General features: G+C 42.6%; 1 protein-coding gene across 1 annotated transcript in view; it reads right to left on the reverse strand.

Moving 5' to 3' along the window:
- CPSF3 (cleavage and polyadenylation specific factor 3) overlaps positions 1 to 23,233 on the reverse strand; it is a 43,076-nt gene that overhangs the window by 3,528 nt on the left and 16,315 nt on the right. Inside the window, exons 8-16 of the mRNA XM_045775977.2 lie at positions 18,298 to 18,473; positions 17,156 to 17,314; positions 16,193 to 16,339; positions 13,173 to 13,325; positions 11,412 to 11,520; positions 10,201 to 10,299; positions 9,141 to 9,235; positions 7,202 to 7,289; positions 2,114 to 2,183 (exon numbers count right to left, since the gene is read on the reverse strand). Coding sequence (XP_045631933.1) covers positions 2,114 to 2,183; positions 7,202 to 7,289; positions 9,141 to 9,235; positions 10,201 to 10,299; positions 11,412 to 11,520; positions 13,173 to 13,325; positions 16,193 to 16,339; positions 17,156 to 17,314; positions 18,298 to 18,473 — 1,096 coding nt within the window. The remainder of the gene's footprint in view (positions 1 to 2,113; positions 2,184 to 7,201; positions 7,290 to 9,140; positions 9,236 to 10,200; positions 10,300 to 11,411; positions 11,521 to 13,172; positions 13,326 to 16,192; positions 16,340 to 17,155; positions 17,315 to 18,297; positions 18,474 to 23,233) is intronic.

The raw sequence follows: 23,233 nt of genomic DNA on the forward strand, positions 1-23,233 counted from the left end.
ACAGAAATATATTCAAAAGGCAGGGAAAAATGTTTCATGTTCATGTCATCAATTATCGGTTTGTTTAAAGAAACCAATAAATTGACCCCTATATGATCCTAAGGGTTTACGCAGCTGCAGTTTTTAGATTATGATCAGCCTGGGAAGTCTAAACACTCAGTATGTCACGGTCACGAGGTGAATGTAAGCTTTGGCTCTTTAGTCCGTATTTCTGTTTCTCACAGTTCAAGTGTGTGTGTGTGGAAGGGTGAGGAAGAGGGACAAGGTGGTGGGTCAGGGCAAGCAAGCCCGGGGAGAGGAGGGCGGGAGGGGCGGCCGGCTCTCACGGATCCCCGCAGCCCTGCGCGCTTCCCTCTGGTGCCACTGACGGGGGAGGCTGAGCAGGTCCAGAGCAACACTGGTTCACTCTCCCCCGAAGCTTCTGGCAACAGCGCTGCCCAACCGCACAGCTGTTCCAGTCACGTGCCCTGCAGGCTCAGCAGGGCACGGACACCTGCCTTCTGTGGAAGCACTCTTTAACCTGGACTCCCGGGAGGGGCTGCGGGGGACGGGGTCTCACCCGTCGACGTCAAAGATAAAAGTGTGTGTGGCTGCGTGTGTATTATCCCTCCTGCGTGAAGTCCTGCAGTCTCACCCGACTGTCCCAGGCGTCCAAGATCTCAAATGAGCAGGACCCTCAGGCTGGCAGGTCGGACTCCCAGGAACTGCAGAGCGCAGCCTCTGCAGACAGAGTCGGGGACGGGGGGCTTCTCTGATGGGGGCGGGGGGAGGGTTGGTGGGTGGGACCATTAACTGCACCTGCTGCCTTTGGAATGGCACTGCCTGTCCCTGTCCCCACCCTGAGAGCTCCTTTCCAGTCAGTACGACAGGGATGCTTTTTAAAATCAAAATGGTAACACCGAGAACATTCTTCTGAAGACGTGTGGCAGCTTCTTCTAGCAAGGTGACCCCTGAAAGCCTATCCATTTTTTAAAAGCTACTAACTGGCTGCTTAAAAGATTATCAGTGAGGAATTTGGGGGAAAGGAAGGAACAGAAACGTTAACATAAAACCTCCAAACATGCAGAGCGCCGCCTTTTGTTAAGATGTCTAGTCAAGTAACTTTCGATTTAAAAATAGAGGCAGTTAGGGGCGCCTGGGTGGCTCAGTCGTTAAGCGTCTGCCTTCAGCTCAGGGCGTGATCCCAAAGTCCTGGGATCGAGCCCCACATCAGGCTCCTCTGCTGGGAGCCTGCTTCTTCCTCTCACACTCCCCCTGCTTGTGGTCCCTCTCTCGCTGGCTGTCTCTCTCTCTGTCAAATGAATAAATAAAATCTTAAAAAAAAAAATAGAGGCAGTTAATAAAAGTGGAAAATAAAAAGTAGAAGCAGTCCCTTACTTAACAAGTGTGATACTACGTTCAAGGCACTGTGCTAGATGTGGAAATTATAAAACTAAATTCAAATCTTTTAACTTTCCTTTTCTTGGCATAATACATAGCTTAAATGGTGGTTATCCACTATGATGCAAGTTACTGTTTTATCTAGGAAAAACTCCCCAAATCAGTATTTAAAAATTTTTTTTATTTTAAGTAGGCTCCACACCCATTGTGGGGCTTGAACTCATGACCTCGAGATCAAGAGTCACATGATCCACCAACTGAGCCAGCCAGGAGCCCCCCAAAATCAGTCTTAAAAAGTACTTGAGAAAAGGGGAAAGACCTAATATCTGGTGTTTAGAAAAATACTCAGTTTAAAGGTAATTCATAGTTTACACACTTACTGAGAAGAGTCCAGAAGAAAACCATTCTTAATTCAAAATTCACATTTAAAGAGAATATATATATAAGTCCTGAAGGCCTAGTAACACCAGCTGAAGACTTTAGTACTTGTCCTAGTAATGACGTATCAATGTTAGCAGACTATGCCAGACATGGCTAGCCAAGGTCACTGGTACTTGGAACCAGCTAGAGTGTTAGCTGGAAAGATGCGATTCAAACCACTTTACAGATACAAACACAGACATCCAGAGTGGTGAAGTGACCCGTCTGAGCCCCACGGCCATCAGGAAGCCCGAACTAAACCCCGGCCCCTCGCCCCCCGCCCCCGTGGGGCAGTAATGGGGGCAGCACTTACTGGAGCATGATCTCCAGCCTCTTGCTGTAAACGTGCATTTCTAATTTTTTAGAAACCTTCTGCACCGCACCTGGGGAAAAAAGCCACAGAGGTCAATTTCCAAATTCGTATTTAGAATAGTCCCCGAGTCAACCATGGGAACCCAGTTACTGATAAGGTAAGGTGATCAACTACGGAATCCTTCAAGTGACAAACCAACCATCTACCTGGGAGGCAAACGGCTACTTCCATCTCTTTACCTTTGGTTCTTGTTAAATACAGAACCGCAAAATGACATGTAAGATTACTATACTTTTTATTTGTAATGTTCCTCAAACTTTTCCCCATTTCATGTATGAGCGGAAGTGAACTTGTAACTGCAGGAGTCCGGGGGGCACGACCAGGCTTAGAGATCTCTGAAGCTTTTGTTTTACCTAAAACATTATATAACTTTTGCATTCTACTATATATAATGCACCTATGGTGATTTTAATAAAATTACTATTTAAAATCGTGTACCGGTTGGATTACTTAGCTTCCCCTTCCCAAAACACAGTAATCTGACGGTTCGGGAAGACGATCTGCAGTTTCAAGTGGGCCCGGGACATCAGTCAGTGCCTCCCAGCCCATCACCAGCGGCAAAACTGTGCAGAACTGTCTGGCAGCTCCCCGAAAAGTGCACCGTTCAGTTAGCATATGACCCAGCAACTCTGCTCCCAGGGAAGTGAAAACATACATCTACACAAAAACTTGTCCATGAATGCCGAGAGCAACATTATCCATGACAACCAAATGGTAGAAACAACCCCAATGTCTATCAACTAATAGATGGAGAGACAAAAGGATGTATATCCATACAATGGAAAATTATTTCACCATGAGAATGAATGAAGTCCTGATTCACGCGACAACGTGGATGGAACCTGAAAGCATTATGCTAAGTCAAAGAAGCCAGGCACAAAAAACCGTGCAATATGATTCCATTTTTATGAAAGGTCCAGAAGAGGTAAATCCAGAGAGAAAGTGGGAGAAAGGAAAAGTAAGTAGCTTAGTGGCTGTCTTGACTGGGGGCTCACAGCTAAAGAATTTGACGTTTCTTTGTGCAGTGATGTGTTTTCAAGTTGACTGCAGTGAACCTACTCTGTCATTTCCCCTAAATTATTCTGTAAGTCAGACTACAGTTACTCTGACTGCTTTTACTTTATGAGGCTTTTCCCTTCTTTTTAAAAAATGCAGATCTCACTGGCATATAACACTGTTAGTTTCAGGTAGACAACATGATGCTTTGATTTTGTATACACAGCGAAACGATCACAAGTGCAGTTAAACCATCACAATATACAGTCGCAAAAGTTTTTTTTTCCCTTATGGTAAAATAAATAGTTTGAGTTTTAACTGGATATAAGACGAACCAGATGCCAGCCAAGAAAGCTATATAATAAAACTTTTTACTTTAATTATAATCATTCTGTTAAGTATTTTTTTTTTTTAAAGATTTTATTCATTTATTTGACAGAGATAGAGACAGCCAGCGAGAGAGGGAACACAAGCAGGGGGAGTGGGAAAGGAAGAAGCAGGCTCCCAGAGGAGGAGCCTGATGTGGGGCTCGATCCCAGAACGCCGGGATCACGCCCTGAGCCGAAGGCAGACACTTAACCGCTGTGCCACCCAGGCACTCCCATTCTGTTAAGTATTAAACAAACATTTAACTGAGGTGTAAAATCTCATAAAATACATTAAAAAATATCTAAGCTATGAAACTATTAAAAGAAACTTTCCAAACTCAACATGTGAGTGCCCACGTATGCATATCTGCCTGTTTATCACTAATATTCATGACAAACTCCTCAGATACACGAGATTAGGTGTGGACGATGTGAAATCAGTTACCTAGGTACACCTGCCCCTAGCAGGTGTGTGTGTCGGGACAGGGACGTGCTGAAAACAGGTGCAGGTCAAACAGAAGAACGTAATGGAATAGGAGAACATAAACGAATACATTTTGAAAATGCTTAAGCTTGGCTGTGTGTCCTCGAGAACAGGGGGATACAGAAATTGAAGTTGGGGCTAAACACACACAGATACAAACACAAGCTGTGTTTCCAGAATCCGGACCCAAGTCTCAGCAGGCTGAGAAATGAAAAGGGAGTGAAATACTAGCAGAGAAGAATCAGCCTGTTCACAGAAGGTGCGTCTAGAATGGGCCTGGCCAACTTCTGGAAATGGCCCGATCGTGTCTGAGGCAGCAGCGGACAGCATGGAGACAAACGGGCATCGCCGTGTTTCGATAAAACTTTACAAAGACAGGTGGACGGCTGGACTTGGCTTGTGGGCCCTGGTTGGTGACTCTGCTCTAAAAAGTTCAAATACCAAGTCCGGATGGGAGAAAGTCAATTCGTTACACGATCCATGTACAGAACGAACGTCCTCCACCTCTCAGCGCGGAGCAAAAGAGAAGAGGGCGTGTGTCCGTCCTCATGATATTTTTCATCTTCTGAAGGAGCGAGTCCTGCTTGTTAAAAACCCTGTCACTTCGCCCCATGGGTGACAGCTCTCCAGGCTAATGTAGCACAAACACTCCTTGGGTCACTGCCTTCTCTCTTTGAAATTCATCTTGTCTGCTTTCTCTCACTCTCTGTATCTAACCCAGCAGGAGACACTGCGGGCTTGACCTTCACCATCATCTCCAGAACCCAAGCACTTCCGGCCACCTCCCACCCACACGGCCCACCTCCCAGCTGCGCGGCCACAAAAGCTCCGACTGAAACAACTGCTTTCTTACTTGCCCTTCCAGTCTCCTCCCAACGAGCACCAGCGCGACCCTTTAAAAACCTTACAACGTAACCCACTTCGCTCAGACTACAAGTCCAAAATCCTTAAAATGGTCCATAAAACCCTACACGTCTGCTCCGCTCCGAGCCCTCCGAAGCTGCGCCAGCGCCCCCTTGAGTCTCAGCTCCCAGAGGGGAACGAGCTGCTGTGTTCACGGCTGTGCTCTGAGCGCCTAAGAATAACACGTGCCCAACAGAAGGTGCTCGATAAATATTTGTCAAATCAATGTTGGCTGTGCAAGCACCTCGTTACTCTAGAAGAACAGAATCTCCTTTTCTCAATACAACACAAAGCAGGGCAGAACTGGGGAACACAGGGCAGCTAATTCAGCAGTTAACTCATGGAAAAACCCTCCTCTAACCTACCTGCAATGAAGCCCTGTGACGTGCCCAGAGGCTAACCGGAGGAAGCAATGTTTACATTGTTATTAAAAGTGGATCACTAATAATATCATAGCCATCGTTAATTCCACCAGCACAGATCAGAGTAAAGGTGCACTCTGACTGTGGACCAGAGCACTAAGAGAAATGCGCAACATAAAGTCAGGCCCGTCTACGGCAGCTCACGCGCTCCTTCCTGGTCGACACAGACAGGACATATTTGGTGATTATCTGTTTTTGTTTTCCAGCACAGTCCCTAAGCGGCGGCTTCATCATCGCTGCAGATGGCACCTGGACAACACAGCTGACAGTCTCAGGCCCAACACGCCCGTAACCCCTGCCCCACCACACAGCGTGGAACTGGGCTCAGGGCGGCTAAGACGTGAACAGTCCTGAAGACTCCCCGGCATCCTAACCGGCCTAGAAACACACCATTTTTGCATAGAAGTCTCATTTTTCAGAATACAACACAAATATCTGACAAAAACACTGACACCAGGTGATTATATCACGAGACAGACTTCATTTTACAAAAGGGTCATCAAAATGCAGTGAACAGAAAGGGGTCCAGGAGGTTAAAGCAATTCAATTCCGAGCATCTGATCTGAACCGAACGAACCAAGATACACAGGGAAGGCCGGCTGTGTTCTCAGGGAAGCGGGCATCGATCCTGAAGCGTGTGCCCACTCAGAGCTCTGGGTTTGAGCCTTTCCTTCTTGTTCTCTGCCCTTCACGCTGTCGCTCACGTCACTGCCCCTCACAGCGCCACCACTCACTGGCTGTGACGTCTGCACAAGGAAGGTCCTCCTTCCCACACACCCCGCCCTGTGCTCTGTCCTTTATATTTTTATCACCTAAGATAAGAAAAATGCAAAACAGGAAAATAAGAAAAACCTGACAACTGCCTTTGGAGCTGTTCTGCCAGGCGTGTACTTTTGCGCTCGGGGGCACAGCCGGAGTGAGCATCCCGGGAGAACCCAGGGTCTGCCGTGACCCGTGGCTCGTGCAGACGCACAGCTCCCTCCGCTACGCCACACGCACACAGGGGTGTGCATTCCCCACCGGTTAATCCAACTAACACAGCCATCGGCAGTGTCCAGACGAACACTTTTACAATTTTTTACTATTACTCAAAACAATTTCCAACACTGTACCTCAGATGAATAATTTAGATTTGTCTAGATATTTATTCGTTTTATTATATAGATGCGGTCAGTTACAAGACAATGGATTATTAAGTATCCAGAAAAATGTTTTTTTCCTCTTGCAATCAAGGACTACCTGTTTATTTTTTGTAATTTCAAAAGAGAACCGTTCTCTCAGAGGACAAGACCTGGTACCATGAGAAGGGTAAAGGCTGGGAGGCTTCCCCGAATTCTTCGAGGGCTACCTTCCATGCCAATGCAATGTTACACTGAATTATGTATGAGCTAGAATGCAACTGTAAAGAAATCACAGATATCTTCGCTAGTGTCTTCTCTGACTGAAAATGGCTACTTAGAAAACATAAAGTGACTGCAAAATTGCCCTAAGGGGAGATTCCATTCTGTTCAACGGGTTTTACTGAACACCAACAGGGCCGCCAATTTTCTTATTAGACATGCTGGCTCAATTCAGCAGTATTTTGGAATTTCTGATTAAATTGTTTTTGAGAGGACCGTGACTAAGGAATTTTATCTTAGTGTTCATGGCAACCAGATTTTTGGCAAGAGCACAAATAAAGACCCAGGACAAGAACTAAAATATGAGTAACACGCACTGTTATGCACATACTGTATCTTGAAGGCTACCAGCGTGGAACAAGCAGATTTCAAGTTCTAGGATTCTGTCTTCTGCTTTTTAGTTCACAGACTATGGGAGAAGTGAAAGAATTGACAAAAATGCAATCATTCTGTACCTTTCCTTATTTTCGGGTTGGACTGGACTTCCAGTATCACGGTTGTTACTGTATCTGCGTACATATCATTGGAAGGGTTCGCCAGCCACTGCGAAGAAAAAGGCAGAATTGGGAAGGTGGGAATAGGGCCGACCACAAAAACCATGACTACCCGCTCATCCGCGGACCGTACATACGGGACTTCGTTCCGTGCATTTTCACTGACATTCGCTGTTTCCTGAGATCAGCAATACTGGACTTCTCTAAGATGTACTAAGCGCTTCCTTCGTGGCCAGGGCTTTACGGGCAACCCCCTGCCTGATCCTCAGGACACCTTCACTTACACAGGCCACTTGTCCGAGCTCGCGCAGCAGTAACTCGGTACTGGGAGCAAATGCAGACCCCTGAGAACCGCGTAGGGCAGTATTTTTAAACACTTCCTTTTGTTTCCTACACGAAGCCTAGGACCCCCCTGCCCCCGCACATGCCCAGGGCTCCAAGACAGTTTCCCTCGTGTGCCAAGTGAGGGTGGGACCAGGTGAATTATTTCAGAAACAAGTGCCTTTCCTAATGTGTCAGGGGCGCCTGGGGGGCTCAGTCAATTGCACGTCCGACTCTTGATTTCAGTTCAGGTTGTGGTCTTGGGGTTGTGAGATCAAGCCCCGCACATGGGCTCTGCGCTCAAGATTTTTTTTTTTTAAAGATTTTATTTCTTTATTTGATGGAGAAAGAGACAGCCAGCGAGAGAGGGAACACAAGCAGGGGGAGTGGGAGAGGAAGAAGCAGGCTCATAGCGGAGGAGCCTGATGTGGGGCTCGATCCCAGAACGCCGGGATCATGACCCGAGCCGCTGTGCCACCCAGGCGCCCCTGCGCTCAAGATTCTTTCCCTTTGCCCCTCTCCCAGCTTGTGCACGCGCGTTCTCTCTCCCCCACTCTCTAAAAGAAAAGGTTAAAATCTTAAAAAAAAAAAAAAAAAAAAAAGTAACGTGTAAGAACAGAACAGCGGACCATCTAGATGGGGAATTTACATAGGATTCTACCTTGAGGCAGAGAAAGAAATGAGGTACCTCCCTGGATTATTTTAGTTCCCTTTGAAAGTTGCCAAGTTATCAAAATCAACCACCAAATTAATTTGGTGTCTGAGTCCCAAATTCTACCAGTAGGAATTTAAAATTCTAGTGATAGGAACCACACTCAATGGTTTCTAGCCTTTGTGTATCTGGGTTATCTTAATATTGCTTATTTGAATTTTCAAAATTCCACTGTCATAAGAGCACTTTGTGACAAGTTTATTTGTTTCATTTATAACAGAATTTGATTTTTATCTTGAGAATGTTGGATCTTTTTTTTTCTTTAAAAAGATTTTATTTATTTGACAGAGAGAGAGAGAGCACAAGTAGGCAGAGTGGCAGGCAGAGGGAGAGGGAGAAGCAGGCTCTCTGCTGAGCAGGGAGCCCAATGTGGGGCTCGATCCCAGGACCCCGGGATCATGACCCGAGCCGAAGGCAGTTGCTTAACAGACTGTTGGATCTTTTCATATAACTGAAGACACCCACGGCTATCACAAAATTAGTTGAGACTTCTCATGTGAAACCTATATTCACTACACATACTAAATATTAAGCCTTAATTTTAGTTTCACTTCTTTTTAACTAGGTTCCACATCCAGTGTGGAGCCCCCTGAGATCAAAACCTGAGCTGAGATCAAGAGTTGGATGCTCAACGGACTGAACCACCCAGGTGCCCTTAGTATTAGTTTCTGTGTTATTGGAACTACGTAGAAAATGCTCAGCTATGTCATATGTAAAGCTGATTTGGGCAAGAAAAATATGTACACACACACACACACACACATATATATATTTTTCCGGATTGAGAAGAAACAAATTTTCTCTACAATTATATGTGAAGTCTTAAATTTTTCCCCCTCCTTGTTAAGGTAAATGATATTATCTTACTTCTAATACCACCATTCCTGGCTCCTGTATGACAGTAATATTTTTGAATACTTTCAGAGCAGGTTTTTCTTGAATTTCTAATTCTTCCACATCACCTGAAAAAAAGAATATCAAGATGTATATAATTTTCTGATAATCTTCTAGAGGCATCATTATTCCTTTGTTTATAGAGACAGCTGAAATAAATTTGATACACAATGAAAAATTTAGTTACTCACTTGTGTAGTCAGATTTCAAATAACTAAGTCAGTTTTATGTGAATGGCTTAAAGCAACTGAAAGATCTCAACATGTATTAAAAAAAATTCATATAACAAGGCAGGATTTACCTTGGACCTTCAACATTTTATCAGTTACAAACTCTGGTGATTGTCAAATACATCTGTGTTTGTATAAGAGATTTAGCCATTAGCATCTTAAAATTTAACATGAGACTAGTTAACTATTGCCAACTAGTCAGTTCTGTCTTCTGTCTTCATAGGATTCATCCATCTACAGAAATATTCTGTTGTATAAGCGGAGACTTTTCTGGTCCTCCCAGGAACCTCTTAATTAAGGGTTAATTCAGACATATTTTATTAACTTTCTGTGTTATGACCTATAATTCTAATATGAGGATCTGAAGTAAAAAAAAGAAAGACTTTCTTTCTACTGGTTTATTTTATGGTTGCGTTTTGCTATTTGAGTTATGAAGACCACATTAACAGAAAGTGTAGTTTGTTATTCAAAGTGTTCTTGTAAAACCCGCTGTATAGACTGGTACTGATGGAACCAGAAAACTTATTTTCTCAATAACTTGGATTTTAAACACAAGGAGCAAAGACTACTGACATTTTCAGCATGTTCAGTGGATCGAGGATAAAGAAAGCGGCATTAAAAAAAAATCAGGAGCACACGTTTAAAAATTCACCTAAAGCTGTTAACATGTCCAAGTGAAGTGCAAATAAAATCTGTGCAAATTCTGAGACAATTACCCAAATTAAATAACATCCTTTCCCAGATAAATGTATCTTACTCAAAAAACAGAAAACAATTAGGTGCATTTTAATAAATATACACACCTGTCAATTTCTGAAGCTGGTAATAGAGCAAATTAAAAGGACCAGTATAGGGAATGGCTTGGGTCTGTTTCACAGTGCTCATGGCCAAGTCAGTATAATCTGAGGAGGAAATCAGAATACTTAAAGTAACAATACTAGTTGCACAAAATACAATCTGCAAACACATACGGGGTAGAGGGAAGTTAAGGCAAGGTAAACAAGCACACGTTTTTCAGAAAGCATATAAGGTGCTCCTTAATTTGTTCCCACCCTACATTTTCCCCTTAACTCCCTACGCCCACCCCTGCTCTCCGACTAGTTAGCTTATGCTTTCAGCTGTAAGACAGCAGCCTCACTGGCCTGCAAACACCCGGTCCCTGCAGGTCTCAAGCCAGTACACCAGCTGTCCTTTGCTTTCTTCTGGGCTTAGCCACTCCTGACAAGCCTTCACCACTTGGCACCAGTGCTACCTGGTCTACAAAACCTTTCCCGACTTCTCTATGCTTGTTCTCTCCTCACATACTTAGGGACTTCTCTGTGTCACTTGTCAGCGCGGTGACTAGCTCTGGACAAGAACGATTCTCTCGCGAGGCAGCTTTCCAGGGGCTGGGGCTGTGCTCCGCAGCGCATCTCTGGTCCTCCAGCACCCGGCACAGGGCCTGGCCCGGAGTAAGACCGCACTCACCGCTGAAGACGGGAACAAGCTACAATCCACCTCATGATGCGCTAAAGCCGACCGCTGGCCCAGCTCACAGATGAATACGTAAACGCTTTTCCTTGTCCTTTCATAAAGCACTCACACGCTATTAGTGCTATATGCGTAAAACTGAGCATGGTTATTTAAGATAACGCCATATTCACTGCAAAAGTAATGGTGGCCCAGCATTTACACAGGCACGCAACATAAAGGCCCAGCAAGCGAGGTCAAAGTCTAGGTCATAAAGATCAAAATGTGTATGCGGGGGGTCAAGGTTACTCCACCGCGAAAGGCGGAAAACAGGCTTTGTGTCAAGGGTCAGCAGGAGTGGTCAACCCGTCTTAGAGGTGAACTTATGTTCCCAATTAAGAAAAAAGTTCTTTCACAAAGAATTCAAACATTTAAATAGTTCAAGTAAGATTTTTCCCGATAAAGTTATGTACGTTATTAAAATTTGGCCATTAGGAAGAAGTTTGCACAGATTTTCTTTCAATGTGAAAATCAATTTATATTTGACAATTAATAATATACTTACTGGAGAGGTCACAAGGAGAAAGTATGTGATAATTAAAGTTTCTTTTAACAAGTATTCCCGAGACCCGCTGGCCTTGTTCTGGTTTTTTGTCTGCTAAAAAGCCCATGACCTAATAAAAAGAAAAAAAAAGGAGGAGGAGGAAATAGAATTTTGGAAAATGCAATTATTCAGATACTCAATCATAATGATGACCATCAGGGGTCTGAAATCAAAAGTTGGGACGCTTAACTGACTGTGCCACCCAGACACTCCTCTAGTTAAAAACTTTTTAAATGCTGCATTCTATATTTCTTGAAGGTTTATAATGCATAATGGACTAATAAACTCTGGGGGCACCTGGGTGGCTCAGTTGGTTAAGCGTCTGCCCTCGGCTCAGGTCATGATTCCAGGGTCCTGGGATCGAGTCCCACATCGGGCTCTCTGCTCGGTGAGGAGCCTGCTTCTCCCTCTCTCTCTGCTACCCCCCCCCCCCGCTCCTGTGCTTGCTCTCTCTGGGTCAAATAAATAAATAAAATCTTAAATAAATAAAAATAAAAACTCTGAAAACTCCTGCTGTAAAGAAATCAGCTTAATTTTGTTCAACTCCACTTCTTCTAAATTGTCTGACTGTAAAATCGTCCCCCCTCCCCAAATCTCAACCAGCAGAGTTAGGGACATTTAATTCTTAGATTCCTAACTGAATACATTTTTCTATAGGTACAAGGTTGCTCTCACTAAAGTGGCCACTGGAAAGTTTTGTGAACAGGAGTTAATTCAGGAGTAAATACAACCATCTGTCCTTCTTTGGCAACAAAAGCCTCACATCTTACCTTTTGCTGACTTTTTTTCCTCTCAAACTCAACCACAAGGAAGGATATTCACCAATTAGCCTTCTCATATCTGGCTCATTATATACTAAAAGAACTGCTGTAAAGTTGCTCATTAATACATGTCTGATATTTAAAACTTCATATGAATCACTAAAAAGTTTCCCTTAGAAGTATCTTTAAAAAAAATCTTAATAGGAGGCACAAATGCACATAGCTTACAGCACCCCTCTAAAACCTCAGGTAGGATTTTTAACTCTTAGTTTTACATTCTGAAAATACTATATTTCAACATCAAAATGGACAAATGTTCGTAAGTTCCATCATACCACGTGTATGTTTAAACACATGAGCCTATCTTCAGATTCTTCGGGAAAAGGACCAGTGGACATAATACTGTATTAGACGTAGTAATAAAACAGTATTTGAGGATATTTGTTGATTCTCAGACACAGGGAGGAAAAGAAAGTGGAGATGTGGATTACAAAGCTATCAAATTCAACTGCATTAAGATCAAATGTACTTGAAAACTTTCTATGTGAAGAAATGAATTAGTAGGACCAGAAGAAGACCTAAAGAAGTGTACGGATACAATTCTTATACAATACTGACAGAAATCACCATTAAGGATACTATCTTGCTCTGATGAAAAGAAGTCTATATTTTTAAGAAGTATACATTTCCCTTTAAAAAAGATGTGGGGGGCGCCTGGGTGGCACAGCGGTTAAGCGTCTGCCTTCGGCTCAGGGCGTGATCCCGGCGTTATGGGATCGAGCCCCACATCAGGCTCTTCCACTATGAGCCTGCTTCTTCCTCTCCCACTCCCCCTGCTGTGTTCCCTCTCTCGCTGGCTGTCTCTATCTCTGTCGAATAAATAAATAAAATCTTTAAAAAAAAAAAAAAAAGAAAAGAAAAAGAAAAGACGTGGGTAAGATTAGAAACCTCAACCTTTTACCTTGGCTAGCTTTTCTCCTCTGAAATTCAAGGTCACGGCTTCTGTATTCCGAGGATTATGAACCTCTATGTGAACTTCATCGTTGTCCTCATATTCTCGAATCAGGGCTGCTTTCAATCTGGCCATTTCGTTCTGTTCTCCGTGGACTAAAATCTACATGGAATGAATTGTAAGAGAGCACAGGGAAACAGCCTGAGGTCGGCTTAATGATGGCCCCTATCTGACTTCGATATGTGAAAGAGACATATACTTGACGTTATTAAACTTAACGACTTTGAAGGACCTCCCGTCAATCAAACATGTACAGTTATTTTCATTCTGTTTGGCTTTAAAAATCCTGAAGTGGAACTATTTTAAGACAGAGTAAAGACACTTCTAGTTCAGGTCTTGCCGCAAGTGAGATATACCACTTTACGGGAGCTGGGCTTCTTCTAGACTTCTGTGCTCAACTGTAAAGGGCTGCGCCACGTGCCTTCCATAGCCTCCGCCAGCTTTAGGAGCGGGATTCTTGTACGAAACCACCGCTACTCTTACGAATGCAGAAAACATCCACAGTTTTCTTTAGGTTTCTTAATACAAGACTTTCCAAAGAAGCTTTTTATGGGGGAAGCAAAAGACTTCTGGTATTTTCTTCCGTTTATTATAGTAATACCAAACAAACTAGTTTGGAACCAAATGAAACTGCCTTTGAGGGGTATTTACAACAACTGTATTAGATGCCAGTCTCTTTCTATTCACTTCTATAATCTGTATTTTACAAGACAGATCGATCTTAACCTACAGACCCCTGGCAGATGATTCCTTGCCTGAGCTCACGGAAGCCTAGCTAGCATCACTACTAGGCAGAGGCACATGGCCTAGTAAAGAGCCCTGGCATTGAGGCCTGGCTGCTCAAGCACTTTCTAGCTGTGTCAACTTGGGCAAGTTACTTAACATCTCCGTTTTCTCATCTACAAAGAGTTGTTGGTTGTAAGGAGTAATAAGCAAGTTGATACGTGTAAATCAGAGTACAGGGCGCCTGGCTGGCTCAGTCGGTAGAGCATGCGACTCTTGAGCTCGGGGTTGTAAGTTTGAGCCCCATGTCAGGTGTAGAGATTACTTAAAATATGAGTACAGTGCCTGGCACATGGTAAGAAATAAATGCTGTTACTTATTGTTACCTCTAGCACTACTGTTATTCTCTCACGCAGATACACTTTTGCTGACCTGGTTATTGAAGGAACGTAAGCATCGAGTTCCATCCAGGAATTTAAACTGTCAGCAGAGAGAGAGCCTGGAGAGCAATGAAATGGGACTGAGGATGAGGTGGGGAGAGCCGAGAGAAAGGGCAATACGACACTTCCTCCCTGGCTTTAACCCGTGGGAGCGCTTCCATGAACCACCTGCCCTAGAGGACCCCTGTGAGGAGCCTGCACTGCGATGAACTTCAATAGTTCACAGAGATAAAAGCAGGCGAGGGATTTTTCTCCACCCAAGACTCTGCTTATTGAGAAAGGGCCACTGGCAAATCCCTGTGAGGACTCCCAGGCCAGAAGGAACTCAAAAATTAACAGCAGAACGCACGAAAGGACACTCAACATCATTAGTCATTAGGGAAGTGAGACTCAAAACCACAATGAGTTACTGCTTCACGCTTACGAGGAAAGGCTGTAATTACAAAGCGGCAAACAAGTGCTGGCGAGGACGCGGAGAAATCAGAATGCTGGTGCCCTGCTGGGGGAACGCAGAATGGTGCAGCCACTATGGAAAGTTGAGTGACTCCTCCAAAAGTTAACAGAATGGCCCGACGATCCGGTGAGGCCACTGTTCGGTATATACGCTAAAGAAGTGAAAACAGGGACTCACACAGATACTTAGAGCTCAGTGCTCACCGCAGCACCCAGATACTGAGGGCATGGGTGTGGTCTATACATGCAACAGAATGCTGTTCACCCATACGCAGGAAGGGAGTTCTGACACGTGCTACAATATGGAAGGACCTTGAACACATTCTGTTAAGTGCTGTAGGATTTCACTGACACGCAGTACCTTGCCCAGGCAAATTCAGAGACAGAAAGTAAATTGGAGGTTACCTGGGCTGGGGAGGAGGAAATGGGGAATTTTTGCTTAATATTGAGGTACAGTTTCTGTTTGGGGTGATGAAAAAGTCTGGGAACAGGGCGTGGTGATGGTTGCACAACACTGTGAATGTGAATCATGCTGTGGAATCGTACACTTAAAAATGGTTAAAAATTGCAACTTCTAAGTTATATACATTTTATCACAATGAAAAAAATTTAAGGGAAAAAAAAACCTAACAAAACGCTATCTCCTCTGAACTACTTTTCAATAAATCTAGAAAGGGCCCTTCATCTGTTTCCTACCCACACACATTCCCCGAGTGTTCTGTTGATTAAAAATACATATATTTTTTTTAGCTTTCCCCTCTTATTTCCCCCCAATCCCACCAAAATAGAATTGTTATTTTCATATTACATGAAACTTAAAAATATAAACAAATCACATCAGTAAGGAGTTATGTGATTTCATATCTATTTGGATCTTTAATTTTTACTATTCTATGATTTGTCTTTCTCTTCTTTCATATTATTAAGCATCTACTCCATGCCAGGCACCGTATTACATGCTTTAGACCTATGTTCTCTCGTCCCTTCCTCACAATCACCTTATGAGGTAGTATTATCCCTATTTACAAATGGGGCATAAAGACGTTAAGTAACTTGCCCAGGGTTACCCAGCAAGTAAGGGATGGAGCTGGGATTCAAAACAAGCAGTCACAGGCAAAGCCTGTGCTCTTAAGTTACTGGGAAGGCTGCAGAAAATGACAGGAGGGGCACTGGAGTTGGGGTTAGGGGGATCTGATGAGGGACCTCGGGTAAATGGAGACACAGCTTGCCTAACTCAGAAGGGAGCTGCAAAGGTCAGGTCCAAGTGCTTGCAGAAACACTCTGCGAAAAGGGCTACCTTCTTGGGTATGTTTTCTTCCCCTTTAATATTATAAATCAAATTCATAGACTAACCACATGAGGCGGTTTCAAAGCACGAATAAATTCACTGGTTTGCTGGTAATCTGTGTGAGCAGAGAAAGAAATGTAATCAACAGACATTTTCAGTGGTAACTTCTGTCCAGACATGGTAGTGATTTCTTCTGGCTCAGACATGATATGCTGTTAAAACAAAACAAAACAAAACAAAAATAAAAGAAACAAAACCAATAAACTATCCAATCAGAAAAGAAAAGGTACATTTTCTATTTGTTAACGCAGCCAAAACCTCTTACATTAAATTTGGGACCTTTAGCACAAAATGCATTCTAACAATTGACTTAGTAAATATTAAATACTTATTTTCTTGGTCGAGTAAATATTTAATTAGGAAAGTAAGCAGGTTAACTAAAATTCAATGTACTTGGAGTACTGGAAGTGGCAATTGTAACTTATGACCAGAATGGCAAAGCTGGGACTCCCAGCTATTCTCCTGCTCTAAAAAGTCACTTTTCAGACAGATGTGTTTCTGTTCTGGAAATCTATTTTGAATACACAGCCAACATTGTCTGTGTGACTTAGAGAATACGCAAAAGTAATAAAAAATGGTTGAAATGGGGAATCATAACGTATTTTTAAAAATAAGACAAGTTCTAGGAGGAGGAGGGAAGAGGACATGATGCTTGGATGTTTAGAAACTGCTTCTAGAGCTCTGTATGCATTTCCTACCATGTGTACATCCCTAAGAGTTAACATCAACCATTGTGTATCAACAGGAAGATGGGCAATCGACCCAAACACCTTCTGTGACTTTTCAAGAGAACACACATTGGCAAACTTCTTCTTCAGTGAATGAGGGTATCTGTGTTTTTGTGTTTGTCTCAAATAGGTTCCTTTCCAGGGTTTTTACTGCGACCAGATGGGTGCTCCTCAGGCTTTAAGGGGCCACCTTGGCAATTCTGATTAGGAATAACACGGTGGTCTAAGACCATGGCTGACCTTGGCAAGTGTCCCTTCCACACAGTACCCTGCTATAATGACCCCGTTCCTCTTATCCGTGCACCAGCTTTCAAAGAGCTCTCTGGATAAGCCACTCTGCATCATGCCTGGGGAGGCCATGACGACGCTGGGACCAATGTCATCAAAATGATCCATGCTCTAAGAGGGGAAAAAGGAATGGTAAAGGCATGTTGAGTACCAGGGTTTGGCAAGGCATTCCTCGTTTTTAAATAACAAAAAGCTAGGTAAAAAGATTAATCACACTACTGAAAGGGCCTCAATGAGACTAGTAAAACATTTTAAGTCCAATTTCTAAGTTTCTAAACAATTTAGGTTAGGAATGAAAGGAGAACAAAGTGAGAAAAGGCAGTTAGTTCACACTGATCTTTTAAATCTCCTACTGGTATTAACGGGCTATTAGGACCATTTTCATTGCTAGATAGGGGGGCAAGAAAAAAGTAAGTGTCAAATGGCTTTCTATCCACCCAAGATAGAACTCCGAAAGAATTTTCCAGCTCACAATGGCCTTGTGTGCTTCATGAATATTTTGAGCTGGCCTAGAAATCTAACCAAAAAGCTCAACATTGTTTCTATGGAAAACTTGGCTCTAATTCTTAAAAATTAACTTAAAAAATAATACTCTATGAATAGAGCCCATTTATAACTGGAAGATGCCTTATAACTTGAATTATCTGGGGCATCATTTATTGAGATGAAAGCATTAGTTTTAATAAAACAAGATTTTTCTAAAACTATTTTTTTAACTAAAGAAAATCAGATTTTATTGTTTGTTGAATGCTCTACAAAAGTAAAGTTTTCATACATGGAATCTGCAGTGGGACTCAAAAAGATGATTAGGTTTGAGTATATTTTTCTCATGAGGACTTCCTGTTTCTGTGGCAGAGAGACCCAACTAATCAGCAGCAGTAAATACTGAGAACGTACGCAGACTTGGAACAAGGGCCGAAATTTGTTTAAGCAGGAAAGAATGCCAGTTGCTAGATTTTTGTTTTCCTGCAGAAAAACGGTGCCTGCTAGAGAGACAGCGAGACCTCAGCAAGGACTGGGCCTCGGAATCCATGGCAGGCAGCTGTGAGCGCCACTGACTCATCTGTGTTTACGGGTCCTCCCTCAGCACTCACCTTGAGGTTACTAATGTGCTTGAAAACAAAGGGATTATTGATGTTGATCTGCTTGCGGATTTTGTCATTCATGGCGTTTACATACGTCTGGTACACTGCCATGCACTTCTTGGCCAAAGATGACGCGTAGTATATGGGAATATCATGGAGTTCTGGGTGATTCTGCCAGTACTCATCTAGAGAGAATTGATAAGAAACAAATTTCATTTTGTTATTTGGGGTAAACAGTTCAAATAATAGATGAATTTTAAGAAATTCACACAACCAAGAAATAAAGCATAGAACTATGTATATACAAAACTATATATATATATGTATATATATATGTATAAACTACATTTATATGTTCCCTCTCTTGCAATGTCTATAAATGACTAATTTATGTGTTAACAGCAAAGATATCAACGTTTGGAACCCCCTGGAGTATTAGAAATACAATTTGTAATTACAAGCACACAACAATCTGTTCAACATGTCAGCTATGTCTGCAGTAATTACTACCCTGGTTAAGGGTAAACCACATTTAAGACACTGCTGTGCACAGGGATGGAAAGCCGGGGGTGGGGGTGCCAGTCTTGGACCTTGGATGTTTTCATCGAGGCCATCTCCTCCCTCAGGTCTCTTCCAGTCCCTTCCGCAGTAGGCCTCATCCTCGTGGCTCTGTACCTGGTAGGCCTCTCACCGGGCTTGGCCGTGCCTGCCAACACTCAGGTTAACAGTGAGTGGGTACTCCTTCCTGGGACGCATTCCTGGTGGATCTTGCCTCCTGCCCTCAGCAGGGGCCCTGTTCCACACTGGCTTCCCACTTTAAATGGACAGTCTGGGGATACCAATACCTTCCAGTACATTCTGTCTTGCTTTAGTCAGTCAGCTTGCTCTCGGCTACTTGTAATCGAGGCTCTAGCTCCTGCCCCTCGCTTTCCCTAGCGGCCCTGCAGCTTGGAGGCAGGGATGGCTAGTGGCAGTTAGCAGCAGCTGCCATTTCCGGGGCAGGCTGAGCAGGGCTCACATAGGGTGTCTGCAACCACAAAGAGCACAGTCCACAACTTACAAAAGGAATGGAGGCTCAGAAATACCAAATCCTTTGTCCAAGATGCAACATCACACATCGAACGTGGGCAGCTAGGATTCGATACCCACAGGTGGTCCCAGCTCTGGGACGCAGCCTCTCGTTGGAAAGGCTGCTCCTTCATTCAACACACGTTGGTCCCCCTTGTGCTTTAGCTCCAGTGTAAGGCGTGGAGGCTATCGTGGGGCAGTGGGAGGGACTTCTAGCTTTCAAGGCTTCCCAGCTAGGCCCTGGCAAGGCTAACATTTTTTTTTCAAATTAAGTACAACTGACATAAGATATTCTATTAGTTTCAGGTGCACATCATAGTGATTCGATATTTTTATCCACTACAAAATGACCCCCATGGTAAGCCTAGCTGCCATCTGTCACCAAAGTTATTACAATACCACTAACTATATTCCCTATGCTATGATTACATTTCTGGAACGCCTTTATCATCTAACTGGAAGTTTGTACATCTTAATCTCCACCTATTTCACTCCACCCCTAAGCCCTCCCACGTCTGGTAACCATCAGTTTGTTTCCTGTATCTATGAGCTTGTTTCTGTTTGGTTTGTGAGATCATTCGTTTTGTTTTTTAGATTCCGCGTGTAAGTGAAGTCATCCAGTCTTTCTCTCGGACTTATTTCGCTGCCTAATACCCTTTAGGTCCATGCATGTTGCAAATGGCAAGATACTTCTGTTTTATGGTGGAGTAATACCTCCACTGTCTACACCACAGCTTCATTAACATCCATCCATCAGTGAACACTTAGGTCATTTCCATGTCTTGGCTTTGTAAATAATGTTGCAATGAACACAGGGGTGCACATAGGTCTTTACATTGGTGTTTTCATTTTCTCTGATAAAAACCCAGAGGCAGGACTGCTGGATTGTAGGGTATTTCTATTTTTTTATTTTTTGAGGAGATGCCATATTGTTTTCCACAGTGGCTGCACAAATTTACATTCCCACCAACAGTGCACCATGGTTCACTTTTCACCACACCCTCAGCAACATTTATCATTTTTGGGGGGGTCATTTTGGTAATAGCCAATCTGGCAGGTGTGAGGTGGTATCTCACCCGCGGTTCTGATTCGCGTTTCCCTTGATGAGGAGTGATGCTGAGAATCTTTTCATGTGCCTGTTGGCCATCTGGATGTCTTCTGTGGAAAAATGTTCCTTCCAGTCCTCTGCCCATTTTTTTAATCAGGTTGCTTTTTGATTTTAAGTTGTGTACGTTCTTATATATTTTGGTTATTAACCCTTAATCAGATGTATGATTTGAAAATATCTTCTCCCATTCAGCAGGTTGCCTTTTCGTTTTGTTAATATAGTTTAAAGAGTTCAAGAAAATTAGCCCGGTTCTAATTTAAACTTACAAAATAAAAACTTACTTCTAAATACTAGTGCATGACCTGAAGAGAATATTGTGGTTACAGTCCCAGGATGTGGAAGCTTTTAAAAACGATTCAGTAGAAGTTTACAGTTAACAGACCATAACTTATTATCTTAGAGAGACACTAAATTCTGGGATAGTTTTAAATAAACATGTACTCCCAGTATTTCAAAGACTTATCAAAATTAGACTCCTTGTAGTCAGACTTTGCTAGTTACAGAACAGGACTGCCAGGGTTAAACTGCTACTGAACATTTAAAAATAGGATACTCATATTACTGTATGACTACATTTTTTAAAAAGCTGCCAGTTTCTGATAATAAAGGAAAACTGTGGGCAATATACCTTCAAAGGAAGGCTCATTTTAGGGGAAAACTCTCATAAATCCCCAAATATTGTAAGAGTAGTATGACCAAAAGATATAATTAATTCTCCTAGGCGCACCTGCATTTGGGAAATGTGTTAAATGCCTGGTATGCAATTTACATTTATTATTTACATATTATTTCTAATTTTTAAAACAACCTTATGAGGATTCACCTCCATCTTATAGATTAGGAAACAGGCTTAAAAAAAGGTGGAAGAGTTGGAAATGTTATTTTTCTACTTGATTTACAAGTGAAAACTCTATAGAAGGACAGGGACTTCTCCTGTCATGCACGTGACCAATACACTTCCTGCTTTGCCCTCTGGTTTATTCTGCTCGTGTTTTTACTGATGTAATGAAAATTTTTTAATGGTGTCAAAGTTTCCTATATACTTTTGTTTCTCAAATACCCTGCAATACAGACTGCATCCCAAGGTCGTTATCACTTCTCCCATTTTTTTGTATGTATTTTTATGGGTAAATTTTAAATATCAAAGAAAAGTTAAATAACTTGCCCCAAGGTCACATGGCTAGAACATAGATGAAATCTGAAACCACTCATTCAAATGGCTATCCTCTTTCTATTATACTACATTGTAAGGGAGAATTTAGGGGAAAAGGAACAAGTAATTGCATACAGCAGTCCTGCTTCAGAAAACGAATCATGACATACGCCCTGATGGTAGACTTGCCAGATAAAAGTACCAAATGCCAAGTTAAACTTGAATTTCAGACAAAAAACAAAAGATTTTCAGGGTAAGAATATATATTAAATATTTGGGATACTTGTACTAAGATACTATTTATTATTTATCTGAAATTCAAGTTTAACTGGGTGTCCTTTATTTTTATGAATCTGGCAACCAATTTGATGATAACAACATGGTTTCCCCTTCCCAATTTCCTCTGTTCTTCAAATTACTTTGTTACGGAGACTTTTTATTTATTTACTTAGCTTATTTTGAAGATTGTATTTACTTATTTTCAGGAGAGAGCATGAGCGGGGGAGGGGGAGAGGGAGAGAGAATCTCAAGCAGACTTCCCGCTGAGCGCGGAGTCCCAAGCAGGGCCCGATCTCACAATTAGTTCAAGACTTCTAAGGATAAGTTTGACTTGCAGTTAGAAAAAACGACCAAGAGAAAACTGGACTGGCTGAGGATGCAGAAAACGCAGCTCCTACTATGGCCTCCCTCTCACAGATGACTTACCACATTCTTCCTTGTTTTCCTTTCCAGTGTAATAGGGATAGACTTATCCTTATCATCCTACAGATGGAGGTGAGAGCAAGGGCTTGATGTAACCATTTCTAGTTCTTCACACTGAAGCTGTATACACAGTCTTCAAGAAGAGTGCCTTCCTCAAACAGCATCACAGAATGTTTGAGTTAGAAGGGACCATTAAGTATAAATACACGCAAAAAGTGGCACCCATTGTTCCCCTTATTACGAACAGTTATACATGCTCATGGAAGCGTTTGGAAAATAGAGAAAAGTAGAAGAAAGAAATCATCTGCTTTCTCACTATCCAGATTCAACATCTTTCCAGTCATTTGTGTATTTTTAACTAGGATTGGAGTACATACTGTCTTGAACCCTAATTTTTTTGTTCAAGTAATATTTTATGTGAAAGTACACAATTACTCATCTGTGATATGATTTTTTTTCCCTACAAGGTGATATTTACTGACATGATATTTCTTTAAAAATACTAAAATGATGGGGGTGCCTGGGTGGCTCAGAGCATCTGACTCTTGGTTTCGGCTCAGGTCGTGATCTCATGGACTGTGGGACTGAGCCCTGCACTGGGCTCCACGCTCGGCAGGGAGTCTGCTTGAGATTTTCTCCCTCTGTCCCTGTCCCCTACCCGCCTGTCTCTCTTCCTCTCTAAAATAAATACATAAATCTTTTAGAAACTACTAAAATGATGAGTACCCTTACTGATAAAATTTTCTTTGTATCATTTGTTTCCCACAGGCGGTACTGCTGGGACAAAGGGTGACATATTTTTAGGACTCAACTCACTGCAGAGAGTTCTGAGGCTGCTGGCAACTTCCAGAAAAGGGCACCACTTATACTTCCAGGAGCAGCACCCAAGGGTCACTGTTTCTCTGGGCTTTTAC

The sequence above is a fragment of the Ursus americanus genome, chromosome 7, assembly GCF_024610735.1.
Source record: "Ursus americanus isolate L20-20 chromosome 7, mUrsAme1.1.p, whole genome shotgun sequence".
Classification (NCBI taxonomy): domain Eukaryota; kingdom Metazoa; phylum Chordata; class Mammalia; order Carnivora; family Ursidae; genus Ursus; species Ursus americanus.